A 27211-nucleotide genomic window follows, 5' to 3' on the forward strand; every position below is an offset into this window, starting at 1 on the left:
ATATCCCCTCTAAAGATTGTGAGACTTCTGAAAACAGGGAGTGCATCTGTCTATTTTACTAGTGTCTCTCCAGCACCTATCACAGTACCTGGCATGTACTAGGTGCTCACATAAATGTTTCTGCAAAGTTCAATGGATCCTGTGAAAGCATCCTTATTATCCCCATTATACAGCACCAGTGGCCTCCAGTTACACCTTCCATTTCTGCCATGCCTGCCACACTTGTCATCACCATTCAAGTTCTCCCTTTCCTGCCATACTATAAGCTCCAGGAGAGAAGGCTTTGCGTTTGGCTTGTTTTCTTCTGTATTCCCTAACACAGTGCCTGACATATAGGAGATGGAAATATTTCTTGAATAAATGGATGAGTGGATGAATGAAAGCATGGGTGGATGAAGCTCGACATCCAGCTGACATGGAGACATTGTGGTTTTTATCTAAGGTTACACAGCAGAACTAATTGAACCCAGTCTCTCCGACTAGAATGTGAACTCCATGAATGTGGGGACATTGCCTGGTTGTTCTCACCACAGGATCCTCAGCACTATGATAAGTTCCTACCTTGGATAGTTGGTGCTCAATAAATACTTATTGAATGAATGAATGACTTCAACGACTGAGCTTTTAAAATTATTATTATTTTGCCACAATCTTTAAGGAGACATGGGGCCTCATGTGCACACATGTCACAAGTCCCATTTTGAAAGAAGGCAGAATTTAAAGATATTAAGATATTTTGTGATAATGAGGATTAAAGGTGGGGAAAGAGGAGCAGGTGACTGAAGTGTGAGTTCCCTTTTCTGTGGCTGGAGCACTAAGCGGCATCATCCCCAGCCAGCAGGAAATGAAGCCACAGAGCACAGGGTTTCCAGCTGCCAATCACTGAAACATCAGGGTCAGGGTGGCCGATAGAAGCAGAGGCAGGCAGACCTTCAGGAACCCTGAAAAGAAAGCAATTACAGGGCTGCTGCAAGCACTGACGTGCCTTTGTGCAAAACTAATGTAAGATGCCCCCTTTAGACTGATCGATTAGGAAAGAACACCCTCTCTGGGCTGGTCAGTTAGAGAAAGGAAGCTTTCTCTTATCTGCCCTGAAAACCAGTTAGAAAAAGGTGCTAGTTGGGGTGGAAAAATAGAAAAAGGGGCCCTCCCAGATGAACCAAATTGGAGAAGACAGCCTTTCCTCTAGCACTGGGATTGGTAGCTCCTCAAAAGGACACTCATGTGCAGTGCCCAAACTACTCAACCATCCTTAGTGACCTCTGATATTCACAGAGGACAAGCCTTTTAGGAACACCTTGAATCTTCAGCTCCAAGCTTCCTGGTGCAGGGTTGGTCTAGATCAGATAAAACACTAGGTTGGTGTAACACTTCTTTCAGATTGAGGTGTCAGAATCCAAGAAGGGCAACAAGTTACATCAATTCATTTTTCATCCAGATTTTCAGACAAATCAGTGTGTCTGAAATCAAAGGCCATAAAATGCCACCTGTCCCTGGCCTTTGTGGTCAGAGAGGCAGAGAAAGAGGGTTTCTTGTTTATCTAACGTGTTCATCCCGGAACTAAGCATGGTCCTTGGCATGTAGTAGCACTCCACATATATTTGTCACCTGTTGAGTGAACCCTGCAAAAGGTGTTAGAGATGAATCACAAAGCTTCAGGAAGTGCCCAAGGTCTAGATCTAGTGTATGCAGGTCTACTGGGTATAAATTTGTGGAAGTATGTGTATGTCTGTACCTGTAAATATACATGCATGCAACTCTAGCCATCTCTGCATCTGTGTGTGTAAATATGAACACATGCATATGATCTAGTGTGTGTGTGCACACAAACATGTCTGGGTGATGAACACTCTGTGTGCCTGTCTATGCACCCCTGTGTCTGTGTGCACATATGCACTACTGTGAGACAGCACAGGTATATGTGCAGCCCCAGTACCAGGCATTTCCACAGATGCAGTCCCCTCTTTAGAGCTCAAGCCAAGCAGGCCAGGCACTCCAGCACATCCTGGGCCACAGATAAAAGCCCCAGAGGAAGGTTCTAGTGGAGGTCCCCCTGAAAAGAGGACCTGAACTTACCCAAGCTGCTGGAAGCAGCCCTTGAGACCACTGCCTGGACATCTATAAAGGGAAAGAGAAGGATCAGTGCAAAGAGAAGGCATGCAGTTGGCAAGAAACCTGAGAGATATCCCTTCAATTTGCCCTTCTCCTTGCAGTTAGAGTGGTCTTTTTGAAACCCGGATCTGATCATGTCACTTCCCTGCTTTGGACCCTTCAGGGGTTCCCCACTACTTTTGAGAGAAAGACCCAAAACCTTAGCAACTTTAAGTCCCCACATGGTCTGAGCCACCTGTATCAGCTCATCCCATACCAATGTCCTCTTACCAGCCTGCCCTTTACTCAGTTCCTCTAGCAGGTTGGGCTACCCACTGCCTCCACCATCCCCCTACCACCACAGGCCCTTTGCCCATGCTGTGCCCTCTGCCTGGGATTCCCTTCCCCTCACCCACTTTCCCTGACCTCTCTTGGTTAATCCCTCCTCAATCTGAATAATGCCTTCTCCACTGGTCTCTAAGCTCCATGTGATCCGGGTCTGTGTCTGCTTACAAGATCCCCAACTACTAGCACAGGATCTAGCACAGAAGAGGTACAAGAATAAATTTGTGCAATGGAATGAATCAATGACGAGGAACCGGTAAAAGGAAGGCAGCTTGAAGTCCACAGAATCCACTTTCTCCAGTTCTTCAGAATCCAGTAACATCCACGTGCCAGGTTCTGGCATCCTTCCTCATCTCCAGAGAATATTCCCCACCAGAAACATGGGGGAGGGAGTGGTTCTCTTACTTTTCCGTGTGATGGGACCCAAGTTCAGGACGCGGCTTTGGTCTATGATGCCTCCACTGCGGAATCTGGTCCCAGAGCAGGTCTGCAGGAAGAGGGCAACAAAGAAATCATTGCATGAGGGAGACTAGATGTGGTCCTGCCATGGGGAATGGGCTGCCCTCCCTCAGGGGCATCCTCCTGCCTCAGGCTGGGGCTTGAGGATGGTCGAGGCAGGAGTTGTCAGGAGATCTGTACATTTGGGTTTATGCCCCACATGATCTTAGGAAAGTCACTTAAGTTCTCTGAGCTGCTCTTGCCATATAGAGAACTAATAACATGCCTCATCTCTAGTTACTTGTGAAGCATTAAAAAGTTAACATAGATAAGGTGCACCTGCTGCTTTAAAATATCCGTGTCTGTTATCAGAACACAAGCTTGCAGATAAGCCAGAGCATTTACCAGCCTGTCACACTGCACTGATCCTGCCTGATTTCCCAACAGTTTTGGTCTCTCACATGGCTATGTCCAACCCCTCCTACTGCTCATTCTCTTCCTGGACTAAAAGGGAAACAGCAGAAATGTTTGTTTTCTTCTGGACCTTGTGGCCAAATGTCTTTGGTTATGGGAGATGGGGAGGAGCCTGAGGGAGAAGAGGCAACTCACAGGTTTGCATTTTTCATTAATGATGTCGCAGAGATACACTTCACAGTGCAGGTAGACCAGGTCGTAGTTCCCGGCAAAACGGAACATCTGGACAGAAAATCGGCCCTGAGGGGACTCCCCATTCTCCACCACCTGGATGGTTGAGTCCGTAGTGCGTGGACATCTGAGGGGGTTAAGTCACATAATGCGGGTGGTGAAGCAAGTGCTCTGGAGCCAAACTTCCTGGGTTCAAATCTCACTCCACCACCTATCAGCTGTGTGTCCTTGAGCAACTTAATTTCTTTGTGCCTCAGTTTCCCCATCTGTATACAGCAATTATTATTGGTGATCCATATCATAAGATAGCTGTGAAGATTCTTTTTAAAGATTATATTTATTTATTCATGAGAGACACAGAGACAAGGCAGAGACAGAGAGGCAAAGACACAGGCAGAGGGAGAAGCAGGCTCCATGCAAGGAGCCCGACTGGGACTCGATCCCAGGACCCCGGGATTATGTCCTGGGCCGAAGGCAGGCGCTCAACCACTGAACTACCTAGGCATCCCAGGTAGCTGTGAAGATTAAACGAGTTAACTTTTCTGATATATATAAAATCTGCTGACATAAAAATGTCATCAGCACAGGGTTGAAATTATGCTATAAAGTCAGTACTTTGGTTCCCCAGGAAATGGCATTCAGGTTCATTAGCTACCATTTGTCAGCTATCTCCTATGTTCCAGCTTCTAATTATAACAGTGGATGCTTCTAAGTCCTGAGGGGCAGTGACCAGATGAGAGAGAGTGTGTGTGTTTGTGTATGTGTGCGCGCGCACACATGCTCCCATGCATAGACATACACAATTGCACCAAAACTCAAAACTGCACCTGCAGAGACTCATGTGTGTGCTGGGCTGGATCAGGATACAAGGGTAGGCAAATTGGGTATTTTCTCAGTTATTTTACATGACTTGCTTGAAATTGATTTAGGAGAGGGGCTGAATGCTGACTGCAAAGAGGAAGAACCAAAAAGGGAACTATGCTTTGTTCAAACAATTCAGATCTGTTTGCAAAAGTGCAAACTCCACTTGACCAAATAAATGCCTTGAGGTTAATGGGACCACCCCCTGAAAGCCCCATGGACATAACCTGAACAGGGCATCCAAGGGTCCCCTCCCACCCCTCCTACTCTCTCCCCAACTGGCTCTTCCTTATATGTTCTGAGATGTTTGGCAGCCCCCCTGAACTGGCACTCCCTGACCCAGCTCCCACACATGCCTAGACAGGAAAACACAGGCACACCCCGCATTTCTTTCTGCTTCTTTTGCAAAACTTCTAAGTGTTCCATGATGTACATGCTCAATCGTTTTACTCTGGGGAAAAAAAAGTTTACAAATCCCTGCACTGAAGGTATTATTTATGCCCATTTCACATATGAAAACATGAATCTCAAAGAGATGAGATGACTTGTGTCTCTGGACTAAGAAATAACAAAGCCAAGATGTGAACCCAAATCTCCATGAATCTCCAATCTCCATCAATGCCTCTTTGCAAATCTTTGCCTTACCTAGAAACCACCTTCATGTGTGTTTTCCTGTGTTTCCCAACACCTGTTTTATTTTTATTTACTGGCTATTTGCCCTAAGTATATGTATCTTTTTATTGGAATACAGCTATTTTTTAGGAGAATCTTTAGATCCTGACCACAAACAGCAAACCAGCATTACTTGTCATAAGCAAAACACGATCATTTATAGATAAATATAAAGTAAAACAGTTGCCATTAAATTTTAGTTAGCTCCTGTCACAGCAAAAAGCTCTAAAACAGACTTCTGCCTACTTTCTGTTGCAAAAGGGATTAGGCAATAACAGAGAGGTATAAACGTCAGATGAGCACCCAACTGATGCTTTTCCTTTGATGGAACCAAGCAGATTCTAAGAACCGAAACAGAATAGGTCACTGTGTCTCACAGATGCTTTTTCTGCCTATGCTATGAAATAGCATATGCCCCTCCCCTTTTCCTGCTTTGGATTTTTCCTTTAGCCCCATCACCACTAACATGCTATTGATTCCATCTTGTTTAATTATTGGTCTCGCCCTCTTAGAATATCAGCTGTATGTAGGGGCAGAGAGTTTTGTCCCCTCTATTCACTGTGCCATCCACAGAGCCTGGCACACAGTAAGTTTCCAAAAACACCTATTCTGTTTTGAATGACAGTGTGCATTATCTCCTCACAGTGTGGTCCAGTGTTCTCCAAAAGCAGCACGCTTGTGTCTTCCCTTTTACAATTGGTCCTTGGTTAACTGTGTCTCCATCTCACTCCTCCCACCCAAGTGTCAGCTTGCCTCCTACCCTGGATGGGCGCACCTTTCAGTCAGGTTTCTTAACCTTTTCTTGAGTCCTGGATACCTCCAGCTTTCTGGTGAAGCCTGTGCATCCCTCTTCCAAAATACTATTCTTTTTTAAATTTTTATTTATTTATGATAGTCACACACAGAGAGAGAGAGAGAGAGGCAGAGACACAGGCAGAGGGAGAAACAGGCTCCATGCACTGGGAGCCCAACATGGGATTCGATCCCGGGTCTCCAGGATCATGCCCTGGGCCAAAGGCAGGCGCTAAACTGCTGCGCCACCCAGGGATCCCCCAAAATACTATTTTAAGTGCATAAAGTACCTAAGCTTATAAAGGAAACCAGCTCAATTGAAGTACAGTTCTCAAAATATTACAGCATTTGATGTATGCATTATATATTTACTTATGTATTATATATAAATACATGTATTTACAAGGATATATTTTATAATGCATTAATAATAATTTCTAGTAGAAACTCTAATACTCTAGTAACTAAAAAGTACTGACATAGGTAAATGTTTTTACCTGTCCTGCTAATACTTCTGTGGTTTGTTGCCTATGTTCATAATGGATGGTGATGCTAAATTTCAGCTAGAGGTTAATGAATATAAAGATGTACTTTTTCCCCCAAATCCAAATCCAAAGGCTGCCCTCTTCTGCCCCAGAATTCCTTCCATGGGCCTTACCTGTCCTGGATGATGAAGTACTTCAAGGGGTCTGTGGCGTTGCTGCTGGGTGTGGCATAACAGTTAGTCATCAGCAGTGCAAACCGGGACAAATCACCCCCATCCAGCATGGTGCCCACATAGAGAAAGGCCTCTGTGGTCAGGGTCACAGAGGAGCCTTGGTAGGGCTGTGTGTAGTCAGGAGTCTGGAAGAGTGCCATCCGCACGGTGAACATGCCTGTCCCGCCCACGCTGATGTTTAGAGAGCTGCAGGGGGAAAGGGGTTGGTGAGAAAACCAGAGCTGAGAACAACAGATAGGCCACGCTTTCTTGTCTGTAGTCCTAGGCAGTCCCTGGCAGTTCTCTGCCTGTTTATCTAGCAGTAGGACTGGAACCCACCAACCACTGTAATGGTTGCAAACTGCAATGGACAGACATGGGTCACCTCAGGATCTTGTTGAAATGCAGGTTCTGGTTTGGTAGGTTCAGGTGGAGCTCATGTTCTGCATTTTCAACAAGCTCCCATGTGATGCTGATGCTGCTGATCCATAGACCACATATTTGTAACATGTCCGCCCCCCTCACTTGGTGGCCCTTGCCTTTAAGAAGTCCAATAAACAAATTCTCAAGGGAGTCACACACACATTCCTTCTTTGGTCTCAACCTGGAACAGTTAAAAGGGATGGCTATGAGTCCTACAGGCCTAAGTCAGAGTTCTGGTTCCACCTACAGTAGAAGATAGAGATTTTGTAAATAGATTGTTTTTAACCACATTGAAAACAGCTACACTGGTTTAGACTTCACAGGATGAGCCAAAAAAGGACATCATAGGACTGATATGCTGGGAAATAAGGCACATGATAAAAACTCAGTAATGTGGAAGTCCATTTTGCAGGTGAGAGTTGCGCTATTGGTTTGGACTAGGGCAAGATATCTAGCTCAAACCAGAAAGACATCTGCATACAGATGTGTTGCTCCCTGAAGTCCATCAGGCCTGTGACATGGCCCCATTGCTCCAGGACACTACTTGGCCAGACGATGCTCTGGCCAAAGGCCGACAATGAGCAACCTTCTTCCCTCAAGTCAGCCATGCACACTCATCAGTGCCTAGTGCCCTTCCCAAAGAACGTGTAACCATGGATGAGCTTCATAGTGAAGGTCATGGTAGAGTCGGGGCTCTGGGCTTGGAGGCCTTGATTTAAATCCTAGCTCTGCCATTTATTAGACTCTAACTTTGAACAAGTTACTCAATCTTCTCTGAGCCTCATTTTCCACACCTGTATAATGGGAATAAGAATAATAGTAATGGCTACACCTCTTAAGGTGCTCTAAAATTTCTTTTTTTAAAGATTTTATTTATTTATTTATTCATGAGAGACACAGAGAGAGGGGCAGAGACATAAGCAGAGGGAGAAGCAGGCTCTCTGCAGAGAGCCCAATGCAGGACTCCATTCCGGGACCCCAGGATCATGACCTGAGCCAAATGCAGATGCTCGACTGCTGAGCCACCCGGGTGCCCTAGTGTTCTAAGATTTCAATAAGATGTTTCCTATAGAGCACTTAACACAATGCCTGACATATAGTCAATTCTTCATAAATACTTGTTATAATTACAACTGTAATTTTTTTCCAACATCAGCATCATTGGCCTATGATTCATCCCACTCAGAGATTTTCAATTTTATTTAGCAACACTGTCTATTTATTTATTTATTTATTTATTTATTGTAATAATAAAACTTCTTGTAGCACTAATATGGGTGAAACTTCTCTGGTTCACCCTGCAGGCATCCCCAAGCATACTTCCTTAAAGACCCTCAACTCTAAGAGGCATAATTTATAAACATCTCTTTAATCAAATTCCTATTTATAGATAAGGAAGGAAACTAAGCTCCAAATATGGCATATGATGGATATATCATACATAGCAGGTCTGGACCAAGAGCCCTCCCTTCTTCCATCTGGTCCAACCACCCTGTCCCTCTTATAAGCCAGAGGCCCTAATATTTAATCCACATATGCCAAGCACTGTTGTGCTTCTAAGAAAGGTAGTACAAGTACCACTAAATCAATTTCACAGGTGAGAATACTGACACCCAGAGTGGGGCTATATCAATTTCCAAAGCCGTCTGGTTAGTATGAGCCTAGACTGGAGTCTGGACTCCAGGCTTCCTAGTTGGGCTCCTCCACTGGAAATACTGCCTCCCAGTCCCCCCACCCAGCTCTTAATGGCTGATAGTTAACAGGAAAGCTGAGGACCTGGTGAGTAAGGGGTTGCAGTGTAGAGATGGTCAGGGGTACTGGAGACCCTTTCTGGCCGTACCTGACTATCGGCTGCAGGGAGGTCTCCAAGCTCACTTTCATATCCAGGGGGTAGGAACACTCAAAGTTGATTTTGATGTTGCGGTCACGGATGATGATCTCATCTGCCAGGTAAAGAGTGTTGCTGTATGTGGCATGAGTTTCATTCCTCTGTATTGAGGGGTTGGAGAGAGGAAAGGGCCATGAGAATCTGAGTAGGATTCAAAACCAAACGGGTTTCTCTGGCCACCTGTGAGCTACCCTCCCAGCTGTCATGATCCAAAGTTACAATGACAGCAGCCATTTATGAGCTGGGCCCTGGGCTAACCACTCCTCCTGCTGCACCACTGCATTAACCCCTCCAATGACCCTAAGAGGCAGGGCTACTAGCCTCCTGCCTCATGATGTGGAGACGGGGGTTCATAGAATTGGAGTAACTCTTGAGTAACTCTCTCACAGTACATGGGATCTAATAAGCCTGGGCTCTTCGAATTAGGCCACACTTCCTCTCAAACAGTAAAAACACTAAAAACTATGTCCAGACTCATTATTAATGCTGGAATTTCAAACACTGTGCTAAGCAAATAACAATTCTTTTCTTCCTTTCTTTTGACTTCTTTCCTTTTCTTTTGGGGGGATGATGGAGTTGGAGAAGCCTGTGTTCCACTCAAACATTGACCTCTGGGTCACTTTTGAGGAGGTTTCTGGAGGTGAAGGCCTGGTTCTGAACACCAGTGATGCAGACCTTGCCCCTCTCAGCACCACCCAAGACAGACAGACCTGCTTCCTAGCCCTGTGCTAATACCTCTGGCTGAGAAGAATCACTGCCCTCTCTGGGCCTTTCTGTTCCCATCTGTAAGATGGGGAGCTGTCACCATGGATCATTCTCTTTATTTAAAGCTAGCATTTATTGAGCACTTACACTGTGCCAGTCACTGTCCCAATCAATTCCTACATATTAGCTCATTTAATCCTCTTAACAACCCTGTGAAGTAGGTACTATTACCATACTCCATTTTACATTGAGGAAACTGAGGCACAGGCAGGCTTATACAACTAGGAAATGATAAAGCCGGGACTTGGACCAGGCAGTGCTCCAACCCTGTCCCACAATGGCCAGGACATACCATCATCACTGTTCCACAGGGACCATCCCTGGCTGGGGTCACCACAGATACCCAGTCCCGGTCGCCCCTCTCATTGAAGCCTGAGCACTGGCTGTCACGCAGGTACATGAAAACCTTCTCAAAGCCCAGGCTCTTCAGCTGACACTTGCTCAGGGACACCTTGATATCATTGGGCCTACACTCCAGCCTGCGGTCCAGGAGGGAGAGATCTGAAATAGGCAGAGAAGGCAGGATTGGAAACCTGTGACCACAATTCAGGGCCCAGCTGGCCACCAGCTGAAAGCATTCAGATTAGTTTCTGTCTCTTTTTGTGGTCTCCTCTCAGAGAGACAGAGACACAAGATTGGATTCTGAACACCACTAGATGGATCCAGGTGGCCAACCATCAGCTCCATGTTGCCCTAAGTGTGCATTGTATACAAAAAGCAATATTATTTTTGTGTAATCCACCCCCCAGAACTAAATACATTGAATCTTGGGGCACCCGAGTAGCTTGGTGGTTGAGCGTCTGCCTTTGACTCAGGTCATGATCCTGGAGTCTCAGAATCAAGTCCCACATTGGGCTCCCTGCAGGGAGCCTGCTTCTCCCTCTGCCTACGCCTTTTGTCTCTGCCTCACTCTCTGTCTCTCATGATTAAATAAATAAAATCTTTAAAAAAATACACTTAATCTCAGTAAAACAAAACAACAAACTAACATATTAATTACAATTATCTTTCCATCCTTTCTATATCAGAGAGGTAGTCCACACTAGCTACTGAAGTTTTTAAAGTATACATTTGCTAATTTCTCTTTTAAAACAACAGAGTGCAGACATCAGGCTAAGTGTTTGGGGCACACAATGACATCCAGCTGGATTTTTTTGAAGTATTCCAGCTGTAATACTTCAATTAAATTGCTGCTGGAATTTAAGAATTCTCTTTCACTGTATTTATTTTTACTGTTACCTTCTAAGGTGTTACTTGCCACAGATAGATGTAGCAGTGGCCATAAATGTCCCAAGTTTATATAAAAGAAGGATTCAATCAATTTAAAGAACAAGTTAATAATAAAAATCATAGTCTAGGTAGTACTTGGATAATACAAAATTATAAAATTGGTACTTGGATGTGACTAAAATCATGACTAAAGTTTGGGAGATACTCTCCTGCTTCAATCATTGTACATATGGGGAAACTGAGGCCCACGGAGGTCTGCTTAGGATCCTCTGCTGGTCAGTGGAGGACCCAGCCCTCCAAACCACAGGCTGGTCACTACTCCTCTGTTCTTGAGCTGCAGAAATATGGCCTAGGCAGCCTTTGGACAACATGTGGCAGCCACCTGTGCTGTGATGTGGGAGCCTCAGAAAGGAGGCTGGGGGTAATGGGGTCCCCCAAGCTCTCGGAGCTTTGGGGTCAACTAAAGGGAGCCTAGGAGCCCAGAGAGCTTCTCCTGTTTGGGGGGTTCTTTTTTGTTTTGAGTTTTTAAAAAAGATTTTATTTATCCATGAAGACACACATAGAGAGAGAGGCAGAGACATAGGCAGTGGGAGAAGCAGGCTCCTCACAGGGAGCTGGATGTGGAACTTGATCCCAGTACCCCAGGATTATGCCCTGAGCCGAAGGCAGATGCTCAACCACCAAGCCATCCAGGCACCTCAAGCTTCTCCTGGTTTTGACAGATATTACTGGATCCACTTTTCATTCACATGGGATGATATGCATCCCTGCATCATCCCCACATGTCCCCAACTCACACACAGCCATGTATCCCTCCCCCAGTTGCTGCCATTTCTCAACGCATCACCCTCCTCCCACTGGCCTCACCAGTGACATTGAAGTCCTGTTTGCACTGGCAGCTCCACATGCCATCATGGGATTTGCAGTCCTCTTCTACACTGCACTCCTCACATGTCCCCAACACAGAGGTGGGGTCTGCAGGATCACAGACACAGACAGTCAACAGGGATGCTCCGGGGTCTCCCGTGGTGCCCACCCAGGCCCGGAATAGGGGGTGGAGGAGGGGGGGAGGCGCCCGCTCACCTGTGCAGTAGGCCAGGTAGCACTCAGGGGTCTCCGTGAGGTTGTAGACATAGTAGCCGCCGGCGCAGGCCTTCACCTGGATGGACGCATCCCACAGGCAGCAGTGGCCCCTCCAGTGCGCACAGGCTGTGCGGTTCACGATGCCCTGGTCTCTGGTCGGGTGTGTGCCATTGAGCCACATGGGCGCGGCCGTGTTGCAGTGCAGGACTGGCACGCAGGTCTCCGCCAGGCGCACCCCACCTGGCCCTGTGAAGCGGTACCAGCCGTTCAGGCCCACGTCGCAGGTGTAACCTGCCCCGTACTCGGTGCTGCGCCAGTACTCATCCAGGACGCGATGCTCCTGGCACGGGTCCGCGCACACCAGCGCGTCGCCCACGGGCACGCAGTCCAAGCCCGGGCCGCAGGAGCCCGGGGAGCACTCACAGTGCTGCCCGTCCCCTCGGTAGCCCGCTGGGCACACGCACGAGTAATTGCCCTTGTTGTTGATGCAGGTGGCCAGGGCATGGCAGCGGCTGAGCCCCGGCTCCGAGCACTCATCCACGTCGATGCAGCCCAGCCCCGGTGTCAGACGGAAGCCGTCGGGGCAGGTGCAGAGGTAGGAGCCCAGCGTATTCATACAGCTGCTCCCCTCCGAGCAGTTGTGGGCACCAGGAATGGCACATTCATCCAGGTCCACGCACTCAAAGCCGTTGCCAGTGAAACCCACCAGGCAGGAACATGTTGTGACCATCCCATCCTCCATGCAGGTGGCATTGCTGTGACATTCAGAGCAGCTTCCTGTGGACAAAAGAGCCCAGCCTCAGAGTGGGAGCAGCTGGGCCAGTGGTCACCCAGAGTCCTCCGCATCCCTTAGGGTACCATGTTTTTTTTAAGATGTGGTCCCTGGATGACTCCCTCCAAAACAACTAAACAGAACTCCCCTGATGATTCCACTGTGCATTCTTCTCTGTTAAGCATTACTTTCAAACTGTGTCTTCTTTTAAAATATCCATGTTTCCACATGCAGAGGAATAATGCAGAGTTCTTGACACTTTGGTAAGATTTAGGTGTCCATGTCACACACACACACACACACCCTTTGAACATTTAACAGATCTTCCCTGCCTTTCCTCTGAAGACTTCCCCAACTCTCCCTGATAGGGGCAGTCACACTTTGTGTGTCAAAGTCACACTTTGACATCCTCCACGACAATGAAAACAATAAAGATATTGAGCTATCGTTTATTAAGCACTTACTATATGCCGGACACTAGGCTTTTCACTCATTATCTCATTGAATCCTCCCTAGTGGCCCTGTGGGATTGCTTTTGTATTTACCCTGAGCAAACTGAGATTCAGAGGGTTTAAGCCACTTACTCTGTTAGTAAGCAGCAGAACCAAGACACAAACACAGGCGGCAGGACCACAGAGTATACGCTCTTAACCTCTTAACTATGACCCTGAAATGGCATTTACTGTTCCCCAAAGTGCTCCAGCTCAGGGGAGATATTCGGCTCCCTTCTCCAGGAGAAGCTGAAAGCTAGATGAGGATAATGCAAAATCCAATGGAATGACCCCTTAAGAGTGCAAGGGAAGGTGTTTGGAAACCACTTAGGTGTGTTCCAATCTCCTGTGTGGTTGAATATGTTCCTGACCTTCCAGTAAAGTGCCAGGGGATCTTAGTGGTATTCTAGACTCTTGCCTCTCAATGTATGATCCAAGGACCATAGACAGCATCAGAATTACCTGAGAGCTTGTCAGAAATGCAGAATTTCAGACCCTACCTAAGGCCTACTGAATCGGAATCTGCATTTCAGCAAAATTCTCATCTGAGTCCTATATACATTAAAGTGTAAAAAATGGATTTTGAATAAATCAAATTCTAAGCATTATAGGAGATGGAGCCAGACCTGCTCTGTTAACAGCAGCATTGTTCCCTACACACACACACACACACACCACTTACTTGCTTCCACAGTATCAATGTTTGCAGCTATGATGACCCAAGAGGTTACCACCACTACCATCCACACCGAGGTCAGAGAGGAAAGCTGCCCCATTTTTTTCTGCTCTTCACAGTTACTTCTGGTCTGGAGAAGACCTGCCCAAAGGCAAGGACAGGTTGACCCCTTGGCGTTTCCTCCCTGTCTGTGATGCCTGGAGTCCTGTGGAACAGAGATGGGTGGGATAAATACATGATTGAACTCACTTCTCCACAGTTGAGAGGAGTGCTTTGGTTGTGCACTGCACAACTCCAGAAGATGCCATTTATATGAATGACAAAATATGTGCAGTATTGTGACCCTTGCTTTGGTAGTTTTCCCATCTGTTACCCAACTCTTACTCCCACCCGCATATTAGCCTCTGCTTCCCCAATCTCAGTGCATCTGGAAGAAGTGAGTCTCTTTTGAAACAGGAAGCAGCAAGGTAGGGTAGCACGTTCTGGACTCACCATCTTTTTTGGAGGTAGCTTTGCTTAAGATAAGTAACTCAAGAGATGATGAACCTTCACAAAAGGTTTTAGTGTTTCCAGAGCGGTCACTTATTATTTCACTCAGTTGGTGAAATAATCCTAGGTGAGTATTACTATTGCCTCAATTTTTATAGCTGCAAACTAGAGTAGTATAGTGGTTAAATGTGTGGGACCTGGAGCCTGCAACCAGGATCCAAATCTGTATTTCACTAATTGCTAACAATGTAACACTGGGAAAGGTATTTCAATTCGCTAAGAATTAGTTTCCTCATCTATGAATAGGGATTATTGTTTTTACAAAGTGAGTGGCTGTGATGTGCCAGGCTCAGTTTGAAATCCCTGTGATCAAAGAACTTGTGTTCTGGAGCTGTGTTTTCCAAGCCTTTGTAACCACAATCTGCTATAAGGAAAATATTTTTTGCCATAACCTGGTGCTGTTGCTTGTGTATGTACATGGGTACACACACACACACACACACACACACACACACACACAATATAATACGTTTTCTAAAAAAAAAAAAAAAAAAAAAAACCCTTATCATTACTGTTTGCATTGCTTGCTGACAGAGTCTATAAAATTTAATTAAAAGAAAATTTTGGGGGATCCCTGGGTGGCACAGCAGTTTAGCGCCTGCCTTTGGCCCAGGGCGCGGTCCTGGAGACCTGCGATCGAATCCCACGTCAGGCTCCCGGTGCATGAAGCCTGCTTCTCCCTCTGCCTGTGTCTCTGCCTCTCTCTCTCTCTGTGCGACTATCATAAAAATAAATAAAGAAAGAAAGAAAGAAAGAAAGAAAGAAAGAAAGAAAGAAAGAAAGAAGAAGAAAGAAAGAAAGAAAGAAAGAAAGAAAGAAAGAAAGAAAGAAAGAAAGAAAGAAAGAAAAGAAAATTTTGGATATAATCCACAAGTGATTTCATGATTTACTAATGGGTCATGACCTATACTTTGAAAACACTGTGGCAGATGATAACTGACTCCATGTTGTCATGGAGATTAACTAAGATGATATAAGCAAAGCAGGATCTGACACATAGCAAATGCTATTGTTCACTGCCGTACCCCAGTGCCGGTACATAGTAGGCACTTTACTAATATTTGTCGAATAAGTGAAGAAATAGTAGTCATTATTATTAGAAAAGCATAGCCTCAAAGATAGGGAGATTGACCAACAAAGATAATGAAGCCAATAGTCAACAGAAGAATGACCCAATCTAGGTCTGACCCAAGTGTCCAATCTCTTCATTTCCTTTCTGCCTCTCCCAAATGGAATGGGAATTAGTAGGCAACTAGGTGGGGGGAGAAGTGGCTAGGAGAAGAGAGAGCCATTGATAGCCTTACCTGAAGCCAGAAAAGTAGAATTAGTCTGTTTACAGGTGTGTGCCTCCTATATATACATCTACCCCTGGCTGGCAATCTCTCCTCCAATTATTCTCTGGTTTTGTTTCTTGAGATTGTTTTCTTGAGGGTGGAATATTTTCCCCTTTGGGCACAGTGTTTTCCTTTCCTAGGCTGTCAGATTGTTGTTGTTCTTTTTCCTAATATGTGGACACCCCAAGTGACTGACATTGGGGGGTCAAACTTGTGCCTGCAAATATAAGGCCTCTGTTTTGCACCTTTTGGCATAAAGAGATTCCTTAGTTAGAAATTAACTGAAAAAGCAGTGCCAGGGTACTAGGCTTTTTCTTGGTTACTGAGAAGGACAAGGTAGACCCAAGGAGCCAGGCAGAGGCCAGTATCTGAAGCCAGGCTGTGCTGGGGAAAAAGCGGTATTTGTTAGCACCATTAAGACATGCACCTGTGGCCATTTGGGTTCCCTGTCCTGGGGTGGGCACTCTGCTGAAGCATACTCTGTCCTCATGGGCTCAGCAAACTCCTCTACCATCCAAACATGAGCAGGAGAGGAAGTGAAAATAGTTGAAGGTCAAAGTGAGAAAATAATTCAGACATTACCGGACCAGACCCAGTTTGTAAAAAAAGGAGGATAGGCCCCTTTGGGAGGTGGATAACTTTCTTGACCTAGTAGACTGGCTTTTGAGTCAGTGTGCCTGGCTCCAGATCAGCCATTTATTGTGTGCCAGATGGCTCATTTCTTAATCTTCCTGAGGTCATTTTTATTGTCTGTAAATGGAAAGTATCCATCTCTTAGAGTTGTTATGGTGGTTAAAGGAGAGGATGTGAGGACAGAGGTATAGTAATGACTCTATCTGTGGAAGTCACTTCAATGCTGCTTTGCTGATGTACAGTCACAGGAGTTGAAATGGTAGAGCATGGGTTCAATCCCATGGCTCCTGACCTATTCCCAGATGGCAGTCCAGTCTAAGAGTCAATCCCACTGAGAAAAACTGAATGTGTGTAGACTTGGGCTGAGCAGGAAATAGAACAATGACCCACTGCATTTATTTTTTCAGCATCTTTCTTATCCTGCCTCATTTAGTGGTAGGGTAACCATCAAGCACTGTGCAATATACTCCTCAGGATAATTTTGTAGGAGTGAAACTTCTGGGTCAAAGAATGATGCCATTTTAAGAATTTTGATACTTCCCAAACAGCACTCCAGAGAGAGGTTTTTCAAAATAAACTAGTTTAGGGGCACCTGGTTGCCTCAACTGGTTAAGCATCTGACTGGCTTGGGTTGTGATCTTGAGGTTCTGGGATTGAGCCCTGCATTGGGCCCCCTGCTCAGCAATGCTTCTCCCTCTCCCTTTCCCCCTCCCCCTGCTTGTGCGCTAGCTTGCTCTCTCAAATAAATAAATAAAATCTTTAAAAAATAAATAGTTTATAATCCCACCATAGTACCAAGCCTGAGCATTTTTGCTTCATCTTTGTCCTTCACCTTTCTCAAAAAAATAAGTGAGAAATCTCATTGTTTACTTTTTCAGTTCTTCAATGAAAAGAGAAATCATTATCTCTCCATTTGTGTGTTATTTTTTTCTCAACTGGCCATGTCCTTTTTTCCCTCCTATAGGAATGTGTCCTTCCTCCTCCTCCCCGCCCTACTGCTTGAGAAGAAAATAAGTGTTCTTAATATTCTTTTTCTCCATTTTGGATGGTGAATATCATTTCTGGTTGGTGCCTATGAGGCCCTGTCTAAACCCGAGTCAGGGTGTCCTTAAAAGATTAAATGGAGGCTCCAGGTAGCTCCTGGAATTGTCTGGGCAAAGGCTACAGACAGGAAAGTGGGGCATTTGTGTTGGAGATTATTCATCAGTCTAATAACCACATTTTTCATTTTTCTAGTTTCTATATTTGTTGCTTGTACATCTTGGGGCTTTGGTGACTCTATAGGGACTGCCCCTCCCAGTCTAACTAATTCCTAGAAATAGTGATAGCAAACAGATGACCTGAGATCTGCCTTTCATATGCAAACCAACTACCCAGAGCCCTCCTTTGCTGGGGACTCTCACACTCTGGGCCACTATTCCCCTACCCTAATCACCCCAGGGCCAGGCACCAGACAACCTGGGACAGTTCCCTCATCCCAGGGCCTGTGGAAATTATTCACACTATCCAATCCTAAACCTGCTTACCCTGTCTCTCCTGTTCCTTCCCATGGCAACCACAAGAAAGGCTGTTGCTCATATCTCCCCTCTCCCTTGGCCTCCTGATTGACCCTGGTGCCTCTTCCTGTGCACCCCCTCCTTAGGATCTGTGAATATAATCAACCGTGTTCTCAATGGCATTCACCTTCTCATCTGTGAGCCTTGCTATATCTGAGAAAATAATAATAAAAACCTACCTAAATAATAAAACCTACATTTGTGCCTCCCCCACACTCAACACAGCTGGATCGTCCTGTGGTATTTTTCTAGTTGGTTGTTTTTCCACTCTTCGAAATTCCTACTGTCTCCCATCCCCACACATTTAATGACATCATGATCTTCTCTATTGGAGTCACTAAGCATTGCTTCCCTCATCTTCTCATCTTCCTGTCTCTGGACTCATCTTTCATATCTCCTCTCCTGCCATGATGGGGGCATCATCCTTCTTCCTGGGCTCATAGCCTTTCTGACTTACCTTCATTTATCCCTACCTCCTGTGACTTTCTCTTCTCATAGTTTCTTGGAGTATTCTCATCTGCTAGTTCCTTCTTTTTTTTTTTAATTTTTATTTATTTATTCTTTCTGCTAGTCCCTTCTATAGAAACTTTCCTTTGACCCCACACTCCCTCCAACCACCATCCTACTTTCCATCCTATCATAGCCAAACTTCACAAAAGATTTATCTGCACACTTTCCACTCAAATTCACACTGATACACTTCCTGAACTGCCAGCTCATTGACATTGCTCATCAAGATCACCAAATTTGACCTTTTTATCCTTTATCTTACTTCCAGAAAAGTAATAAAAATTTCTGAACAAACCTTACTCAGCTTATCAGAAGTTCCCATCTTCTTGGAATGCTCTTCTCTGAACTTTTAAACATGGGTAAGAAATTTGATCTTAATACTCTTGACAGCTGTCACCTTACTGAGAGTCTCTCTCTCGGGTCAGAGACTATATTGAATGCTTTCACATTTAGTGTCTCATACAATGAGGTGCAGCAACACATTACCAAGAAGACTGTAGTTCAGAAATATTGAGTTGCTTCCCTGAGATTATGCAACTAGCCCATGTTAAATCCATACTACAGCCTGTATCTTTTTTTTTTTAGAAAATACTTTATTTATTCATGAGAGACACGGGGGGAGGGCAGAGACACGGGCAGGGGTAGAAGCAGGTTCCCTGCAGGGAGCCCAATGTGGGACTCGATCCCAGAATCCTAGGGTCACAACCTGAGCCAAAGGCAGATGCTCAACCACTAAGCCACCCAGCTGACCCTACAGTCCTTATCTTATTCAGATTACTCATATGATGCATTGCACTCCTTGAGATAAAAAAATATTCCATGCTCAGTCATGAGGGATAAATGGTTTCAGGTCTTTTTTTGAAAGAATGAAGCTAAGGTGTGGAGAGATTTGAAAAACGGATCAAACAGAATAGAAAGGATTTATGTGAGAGTAGTGTGTGTTATACGGGGTAGAAACTGAACCAAGGGAGAAGATCCTCCCAACAGAGGGTCATCACTAGCCTTACTTACCTATAACTGCTTATCCCAACCTGAGCCCCCACTTCCTAAAGCCCCAGATGCATTTGCATTTGGTGGACCTGCAGGTAGTACATGCATTCTCTGGCTGCTGGCCAATTGGGGACTCCGTTCTGCATGATTTACTCCTAGCAGCCTCCATGAACCCCTCCTATGACCAGGAGCCATATAGCCTTAGGGCTGAGGCAGGTGAACCTTACACCACGTCCTGAATACTAACACCTGCTCCTGTCAGGGCAGTCTGGCTCAGGTGAGTTTTAGGGCCTCAGGCTGTTCCCTGCTCCATCTGGATGTGGACAGGCCAGATTTAGAGGTGGGAGAGGTAGGCCTAGGAACTGGATCAGGAGGCCTGAAAGAGTACAAACAGCCTTTCTCTTACATGACAGGTGAGAAGTGGAAAGGCCCAGAGGATTTGTAAAGACCTTGGTCTGTAAGATAATATGCCTCCTTTTTCTAAGAGGAGCTCTGTTATCACTTGGCCAAAAGGATTATCATGAATCAGCAGCATGAATCAGTAGTCAGCTGAGTGATGACTTCCCAATACATCTATGTCCTAATCCCCAGCAGCTGTCAATGGTACCTTACATGGCAAAAGGGAAGTTCAGGATCTTAATGTGACCTTACCTGGGCAGGCCTACCAGCTAAGGAATGCAGGCTGTCTCCAGAAGCTAAAAAAGACAAGTCAGGGTACTCCTCCAGAGGGGACAAACCCTGATGACACCCTGACTTCAGTTAAGTGTAATTGACTTCTGATTTCTGGCCTTCAAATCTGTAGATAGTAAGTTGGTACTTTTTCAAGCCACTAAATTTGTGGGAATTTGTCAGAGCAATAATAGGAAACTAATACAGAATCTAATTTGCAGTGGGGGAAGCAAGCAATATATTAGTGCACAGCAAATTAAGATGCAGTCAAATATTGGTATCTAGAAAGGCCTCTTTGAGGTGGTAACATCTGAACTGAGGTTTGAAGGATGAAAAAGACACATCTGCGTGAAGATCCTTGGGAGTGTATCGTGTGTGCTTTTAGGCAGAAGAAATAGCCATGAGGAGAGAGAGAACTTGAACTAAAGAATAGACTGGAAGCATGGCTGGAGGCTAGAAAATGAGAGGGAGGGTGGAAAAAGCAGAAGAGATCTGTGAGGCCAGAACTTTCTAGGCCTTAAAGGTGTGGTAAGCAGACTGGATCTTATTCTAAAGGTGATAAGGATTCTGAGTTGGAACAAGGTAGTGTTGTAAGCCTTCAAGACAATGGCTTTTTAAAAGATCATTTCAGCAATTTTATGGAATATGGATGGGGGAGTGAGCACAGAGGTACAGAATGGCAGTAGAAGCACACCATTCAGGACACTTCCAGGGCTGAGAATGGTGGGAGGAAGTGGAGCAAAGTGGGTGGAGTCACATGGAGGGAAGTGGGTAGAGTCCTGTAAAGATAAGTGAGGCCTGTGTCAGTGGATAGAAGTAGGTGCGGGTCAGTGCAAGTGGGTGGAGTCACACAGACTGGTGGAATTATTTTTAGGGTAGTAAACAAAGGGAGTTGAGCATTATTCTAACACGTTGCTGCTTAAGAAAGTGGATCACTTACTGAGATATAGAAGACTGGAGACACGTTTGGGGCCAAATCTCTTTCTGTCAAAATGCAGCATAAGCAAATCAATCCCCACTCTGGGGACTCCAACCTAGTGGAAGCAGTGTCTGCATAGTAATTAAATGCAATACCTGGAGTGAGAGTGCCTGGGATCATATCTCAAGGGCTTCCTAACTGTGTGATCCTGACTGGTTGTTTAACCTCTCTTTGCCTCAGTTTCCCCATGTGTAAAATGGGGATAATGAAAGGGACATTGTGAGAATTGCATGACTGAGCAGCATTGTAAATGCTCATTAAATGTTGCAGTTATGGCTTGGCTTGCAATGCTGTCTGAATTCTGGGCCAAACAGCTTTTCTAAGACAGCAACAACCAGGAAAAAGAGGCAATAAGTAGAACAGAGCCAAAGATATTCAGCACTTTTTAATTGTCCAGCCTCCACTCCCACCATTATATATAATTTTTTTGGACTATATCCATTTAGAAAATGATGCCAGGACCTGGGAAATGGCTCTTGGCTTTGGAGAAACTACAGTTCTTCCTTCACTTTTGGTTTCTTCTCTTGTTTTGGAGGTCCCTTTGGCTTAGCCACCTTTTCTTTCTCCTCCTTGGCTGTTTCCTTCTGCCCAGCTGGCTCTTCCAGCTTTGTCACATTCTCCAGCTCAAGCACCTTCTGTTCAGTTAACTCTTCCTTGATAAAAGGTAACTTCTTTTCTTCAGCTAATGCCTCCTCTTCTGTCAATTCACTTTCCTCAATAGACAACAGCTAATCAAGAAAAGAGAAGAAGGAGGGAAGAAATAGGATAAAGAAATAAAAAGGCAACAAATATGTGATAATTGTGATTGTAATTACCAAGCCTTCTTTTGCTGGTAATGCCCAGAGAGAGGCTCTTGGAGGATCCTCATAGATACAAAGGCCCATTTGGCTTAGGTGAGGAAATTCCCAACATGGTTTGCCCTCCAGAAATAGGGCCTTTGGGGAATCCCATTCCTCTACTCAAAGGCCACAGGCTTGGCTGCCCAGGGCTGGGCACATGACCCAGGCCAATCATGAAATTCCTATCCAGGACTTTGCTAGGACTACTAAGAATTAGGTGCTTACTTTCTAAGCTGGGAGGATATTAGCTTAAAGCTGTGGGGCAATCTTTGACCTTCCATGGGGAAATGACTGCTTGGGAATAAAGCTAACATAGAGGAAAGCAGAGATGGGGAGACAGAAAATGAGTTTGGACTCCTGAATCCACCTATGCCTAATGTCCTACCAGTTATATAGATTAAACTCCCATTGTTGCTTCAACTAAAGAGTAGTATTTCTGACATTTCTAACTGAAAGGGTCCTAACTAGTACAGAGGGCACTTTCCTGCAGCTGGCCTCATTGAGGTGTAAATGGAATTTGAGATTTGGAGAGAATGGGGATGGTTATTCCACCCATCAAGAAAATAATGCCAGAGCACTGGATCCTGTCAAGACATCTGGTTACCAACTCAGGAACAGTGGACCCAGGGAAGCAGCCTTAGGAGACGTCACAACCTTTCTCTCTGCTTCTAAAGCCTGCCATCTCTGCTTCCTTGTAGTAAGTGCCCTTGAAATAAAGTCATCCAGTCTAGGTAGTTGTTCTCCCGTTGCCAACACTCTCTAGAGAGCACAAGATTATGGGACTTTTGGCACACTCCTTCCTAGTTGTTTGAGTTCTTGATGATTCTGTATGGAACAGAATAATTGCAGGTACTACCGTTTTGCCTTACCTCATCCTCATCCTCAATCCTGGTCTTGATTTGACTTTCCAGGAAGTCAGAAAAGCCCTTCATGGTATGTTCTCCTGTATACATTATAGCCTAGAAAGAAAACAGAACAAGGTTAAAATGGTAGCCTCTTCCTGCAAAATAGTCAGGGATTGCTACATAAAATAAATCCAAGGCCAAATTCCTAACAATCTGAGTACAGTGAGCTTGTCCCTTAGCCTTTCTGAGCCTGTTATCATGGCTCTAAGATAGGGGTAATAAAAATTCCTCCATCATATGCTATAATGTGATGCTTCAGAGCATGGACCTCGAAGCCACCCTCTCAGGGCTCAAACCCTGTGTAACCTTACTATGACTCAGTTTCCCTCTCTGTAATGTGATGATGATAACAGTATCTACCACATAAGTTGTTAGGAGAATTTAATGAGTTACTAGATGAAAAGCACTTAAAACAGTACCTGACTTGGGGCATCTGGGTGGCTTATTTGGTTAAGCAGCTGACTCTTGGTTTTGGCTCAGGTCATGATCTCAGGGTTATGAGATTGAAACCCACATTGGGCTCCATGCTCAGTGTATAGTCTGCTTGAGATATTCTCTCTCCCCTTCCCTCTGCTCCTCCCCACTGCTTGCTCTCTCTCTCTCTCTAAAATAAATAAATCTTTAAAAAATAACAATACCTGCCTCATAGTGAGCATGGTAGATGGTTGCTATTATTATAACAAGGAGAATAAGATTAGTTATCATTTTACAAAGCATCTGATGCATGATTGTTGCTCGGCCACCCCTACGTCCCTTTCCTCTTTCAGTCTTTAAGAAGATTATGAAGCTGCTTACTGCCCACTGGTTATCTACACTCTTTTTTGGATAATGGAAGATCTGGGACAGCTCCACCCTCTCAACCCAGCCTCATTTCCCACAACTGCCCCAAATGCATGTTCTGTACCAAGATGGCTTCTCCTTCAGCACTGTGGCCACACTTCTGCCTACTTCTTCATGCCTATTATACTTCCTGCCAATAGTTCACACCCCTCTTCTAATCTGACTTAAATCCTCAGCATTCTTAGGGCACCTAGGTGGCTCAGTTGGTAAAGCATCTGCCTTTGGCTCAGGTCATGATCTTGGGGTCCTGAGGTCAAGCCCCACATTGGGCTCCCTATTCATTGAGGAGATTGCTTCTCCTTCTTCCTCTGCCATCTGCTCTCCCTGCTTATATTTTCTCTCTCTGTCAAATAAACAAATAAAATCTTAAAAAAAAAATCCTCAGCATTCTTTAAAATCCCATGTCTGCATGGAATAACTGCCCTCCAGAATCTGTCCCCTTAATTCCAATTGCATGTGGAGGTAGATCCATATCATGACCTCTTTCCCACACTCAATGGGCAGGAACCTTCACTTGCAGTGCTTTGATGGGCACCTTTGCCCATGTGCTAAAGCAGCATGGAGGGTATGTTCCATGACACTGACAATGCTTGGTGATTGTGATATTGGTGTGTAAAAGACATTGACTGTTTTTCTATCATGTGTTCTTCCTTCTTCTTGTAGTACCCTAGCCCCAATATTCACATGGAGATTACCCCTACCATGTTCCTTATCATCTGAGTAGAGCTCTGCCCCAATACCAGAAGGAAGTGGGCCTGGCTAATCAAGACCCCACATCATTGGGGTCATTGACTGGGTCAAGACAGAACAGCTGACTCAAGGTGGATACAATTTTAGCAAGTCTTGGGACTTCTGGGGAAGCTAATGGAGAACACTCTTCAAATTGAACATGAGAGGATAATGAGAGATGGAGCTGAGAATGTAGCTGATTTGGTAGAAGGCAGAGCTGGCGATCAGGAGAAACTAGGTCTGTGATAATCACATATGTGGGTCCCAAGAGCCCCTTACTTGTTGAGTGTCGGTGGGGAACAGGTTGAAAAAGGGGTACCGGTCTAGGTACATTAGCTGAATTTCATTTGCCGTGATGTCAATCTTGGCAATGGTGACTGTCGAGTGGTTTTGATACTTTCTGCCCAACTCCTCCAACACTGGGAACAACGCCTTACACTTTTCTGACCAGGGTGCATCTGGAAGAGAAGAGCTGTTGTGCAAGCTCACACATAATAAAGATGGAAATCCAACACTGCCCCAGAAACGTCACCGTGTTCTACTAGTCGTTCTGCTATTATGCAAATGTCTTTGAATAGCATATTACCTTATTTTACATTTCAACCACAGTGCTTGGTCACTGCAAAATAAACTAGAAAAAAGTTGATCTAGTCCCCTCTACCCAGATGTTACCACTTTGAGCATGCTGGGACATTTTCTCCTATTCTTTGTTTTTCGTTCAACATTGCTTTCCACTCCAGTTGAAGAAGAAAAAAAAAAGAAAAATATTTATACCAGACGATTACTCATGTTCTGCTAGAAATCGTGTATGTATGTGTGTGTGTGTGTGTGTGTGTGTGTGTGAGAGAGAGAGAGAGTGAGAGAGAGAGAAGAGAAAGCACAAGAGTTTTCCAACAGAGGTTAAGTCACGGCCCAAGGTCACCCAGGTAATTAAGCAGAGGAAGTGGGATTTGAAGTCAGGTTGCTTTAACTTGTGACCATTATACCACAGTGACTTTTAGTCCCGTGGAGGATAATACATCCAAGAAGTGAACAGGAGGTTATGACAAGGACAATGACCCCTGAAAAGGGGACAGCAGACTTCCTTAGGGACAGTTCCTTTAGCTCTGAGTCTGGCCCGGGCACCTAGCCCTCTGAAGAGAATCAGAGACCAGCTCTAACCTTCTCTGCTCATCATCCCATTAAAGTTTCTGGCTCTGTGGGAGGGGTGGCCTCAAGGGCCCCGACACTCTACATTTGGATGATCATCCCTCCATTTACAAACCAAGTGCTCCCTGACCATCTGTTCTCCCCGCATCTCCCCTGGAGCCGGATGGACCTGGATTGGAAGAGGAGGAGAGCATAATGGTTGCAGTCCCAGGGGGCCAATCTGATAGGCCTGCTTCCAAGAAAATGAGGCTGCTTTTACCTTTTACCAGAACCAAATGGGCATTCTCCTAACTCTGGTGTCAGTTAAGTATACAAAAGCTGCCCACCTCTCACATAAAGGCAACAGATCATGGTTATTCAACCACATGGACCTTAAACTTCTAGCCCTGTGGATGAGAGTCCATTTCAGTGTGATTTTAAAAGGCTTGCATGATGCAATGCAGCCTTCAGGAAAGAATGGCATCAGAGTTTGATTTGAACTTTTTGCCCTGCAATATATTTACTGTGCAATTTGAGGTAAGGTAATTAATCTTTCTGAGGCTTAGTTCCCTCATTTGTATCATGAGGAAATCCACTGGACCTTTCTAAGAGGCTTGTTTTGAGGAGGAAATAAAAGCAGGTGTGTAGATAGCCAACTCATGCCAGGCTCATTGTAGGTGCTCAATAAATGGTAAAATACAAGAGACGTCTGATGTAACTTCAGTGTCATCCTTCTCTGTGTCTCAGGGTGGGAGGGAGATCCCTGGCTTATGGCTCTCATGTGCAAATCAGAAAGAGCAGAGAGAGAGAGAGCAATAGTCTTTAGGTAGGCAAGGAAATAATTACAACAATAGGAATAACAATAGCTGTCCTTTACCAAGGATTTGCAATATGCCACACACTGCTAAGCCCCTTACCTGCATGATTTGAGTCTCCAGTTTGGTCATACCAACTCAGGTAGGTTAAATACAGGCCATCTGTTAAGTTACATAATTCCAGAACTGCCATTCTGTATAGCAGTGACCAGCCACTGGGGTCAGAATGCCCAGGCTCCAATCCCAGTTCCAGCACTTGCTTCACCTCCCCAAGACTCTGTTTAGTCCTATGCAAAGTGGGAGCAATAATAGTAGCTCCTTGTGAGGATTAAGTGAGATAACATATAGCAAAAGGCCTGGCATGCCATAGCATCAAATCAATGTTAGCCATCAGCATTATTATTGCTATAAAAGCCACAGGACTGGATTATATGGAAGATACCCCACATGTTCCAAGAATTAGATTTTCGAGGATAGTTGCATTGCAGTGGAGATAGCATCTTGATCCAAACTCTTTGGTTGTTTGAAGAACATCCTTGGCATGGTGCTTTGATAGATTTTGGGGATTTGGGGGCTCAAGAATTCAGGAGCAACACTTGAAAAGTAATGTCTGGGCCATTGCCTTCTATGGCTTCTGCAGAGATACTTACAGAACATCACAAATACATCCCTTTCCTTGTCAAAGACCACCACGTTGAAGTTCTTCCCAACGAGCTGCTTAACTGGCCCCTGGTCCCAATATTTTGGAATGTCTTCACTGGATTGATGTTTCTAGGAAGCAAATTTGAAATGGTCTAACAGTCTCCAGAAAGGGGTTGGTAGTTGGGGCTCCCTCCCCTGATGGGAAACAACAGAAAGTTTTCTCT

The 27211-nt window shown here is 45.0% G+C and overlaps 2 protein-coding genes across 6 annotated transcripts in view; both read right to left on the reverse strand.

Annotated features, from left to right (window-relative positions):
• Positions 1–617: 617 nt before the first annotated feature.
• On the reverse strand, positions 618–15942 carry UMOD (uromodulin). The gene is made up of 11 exons (XM_072835984.1): positions 15723–15942; positions 13876–14074; positions 11931–12707; positions 11715–11822; positions 9910–10118; positions 8805–8953; positions 6503–6748; positions 3484–3646; positions 2842–2923; positions 2077–2118; positions 618–941 (listed from the first exon to the last, which is right to left on the reverse strand). The coding sequence occupies exons 2-11, from the start codon at positions 13967–13969 to the stop codon at positions 880–882; spliced, it is 1932 nt and encodes a 643-aa protein (XP_072692085.1). The 5' UTR covers positions 13970–14074; positions 15723–15942; the 3' UTR covers positions 618–879.
• Positions 15943–21461: 5519 nt separating this feature from the next.
• PDILT (protein disulfide isomerase like, testis expressed) overlaps positions 21462–27211 on the reverse strand; it is a 42684-nt gene continuing 36934 nt past the window's right edge. For all 5 annotated transcript variants that reach the window (XM_072835995.1, XM_072835994.1, XM_072835996.1 and 2 more), the window contains 4 exons: positions 26996–27116; positions 24682–24860; positions 22798–22887; positions 21462–21817 (listed from right to left, as the gene is read on the reverse strand). In XM_072835995.1, coding sequence (XP_072692096.1) covers positions 21581–21817; positions 22798–22887; positions 24682–24860; positions 26996–27116 — 627 coding nt within the window. In that variant the 3' untranslated portion in view covers positions 21462–21580. The remainder of the gene's footprint in view (positions 21818–22797; positions 22888–24681; positions 24861–26995; positions 27117–27211) is intronic.

Source organism: Canis lupus, chromosome 8 (assembly GCF_048164855.1).
Source record: "Canis lupus baileyi chromosome 8, mCanLup2.hap1, whole genome shotgun sequence".
Taxonomy (NCBI): Eukaryota; Metazoa; Chordata; class Mammalia; order Carnivora; family Canidae; genus Canis; species Canis lupus.

Bases quoted from the DNA above. Each gene is read 5' to 3' on its own strand.
- UMOD (XM_072835984.1), bottom strand. From the start codon at position 13,969: ATGGGGCAGCTTTCCTCTCTGACCTCGGTGTGGATGGTAGTGGTGGTA. The intron at 12,708-13,875 runs GTAAGTGGTGTG...TTTTGTCCACAG, and splicing joins CATTGATACTGTGGAAGCAA to GAAGCTGCTCTGAATGTCAC. The intron at 8,954-9,909 runs GTATGTCCTGGC...CCCTCAATACAG, and splicing joins CCTGTGGAACAGTGATGATG to AGGAATGAAACTCATGCCAC.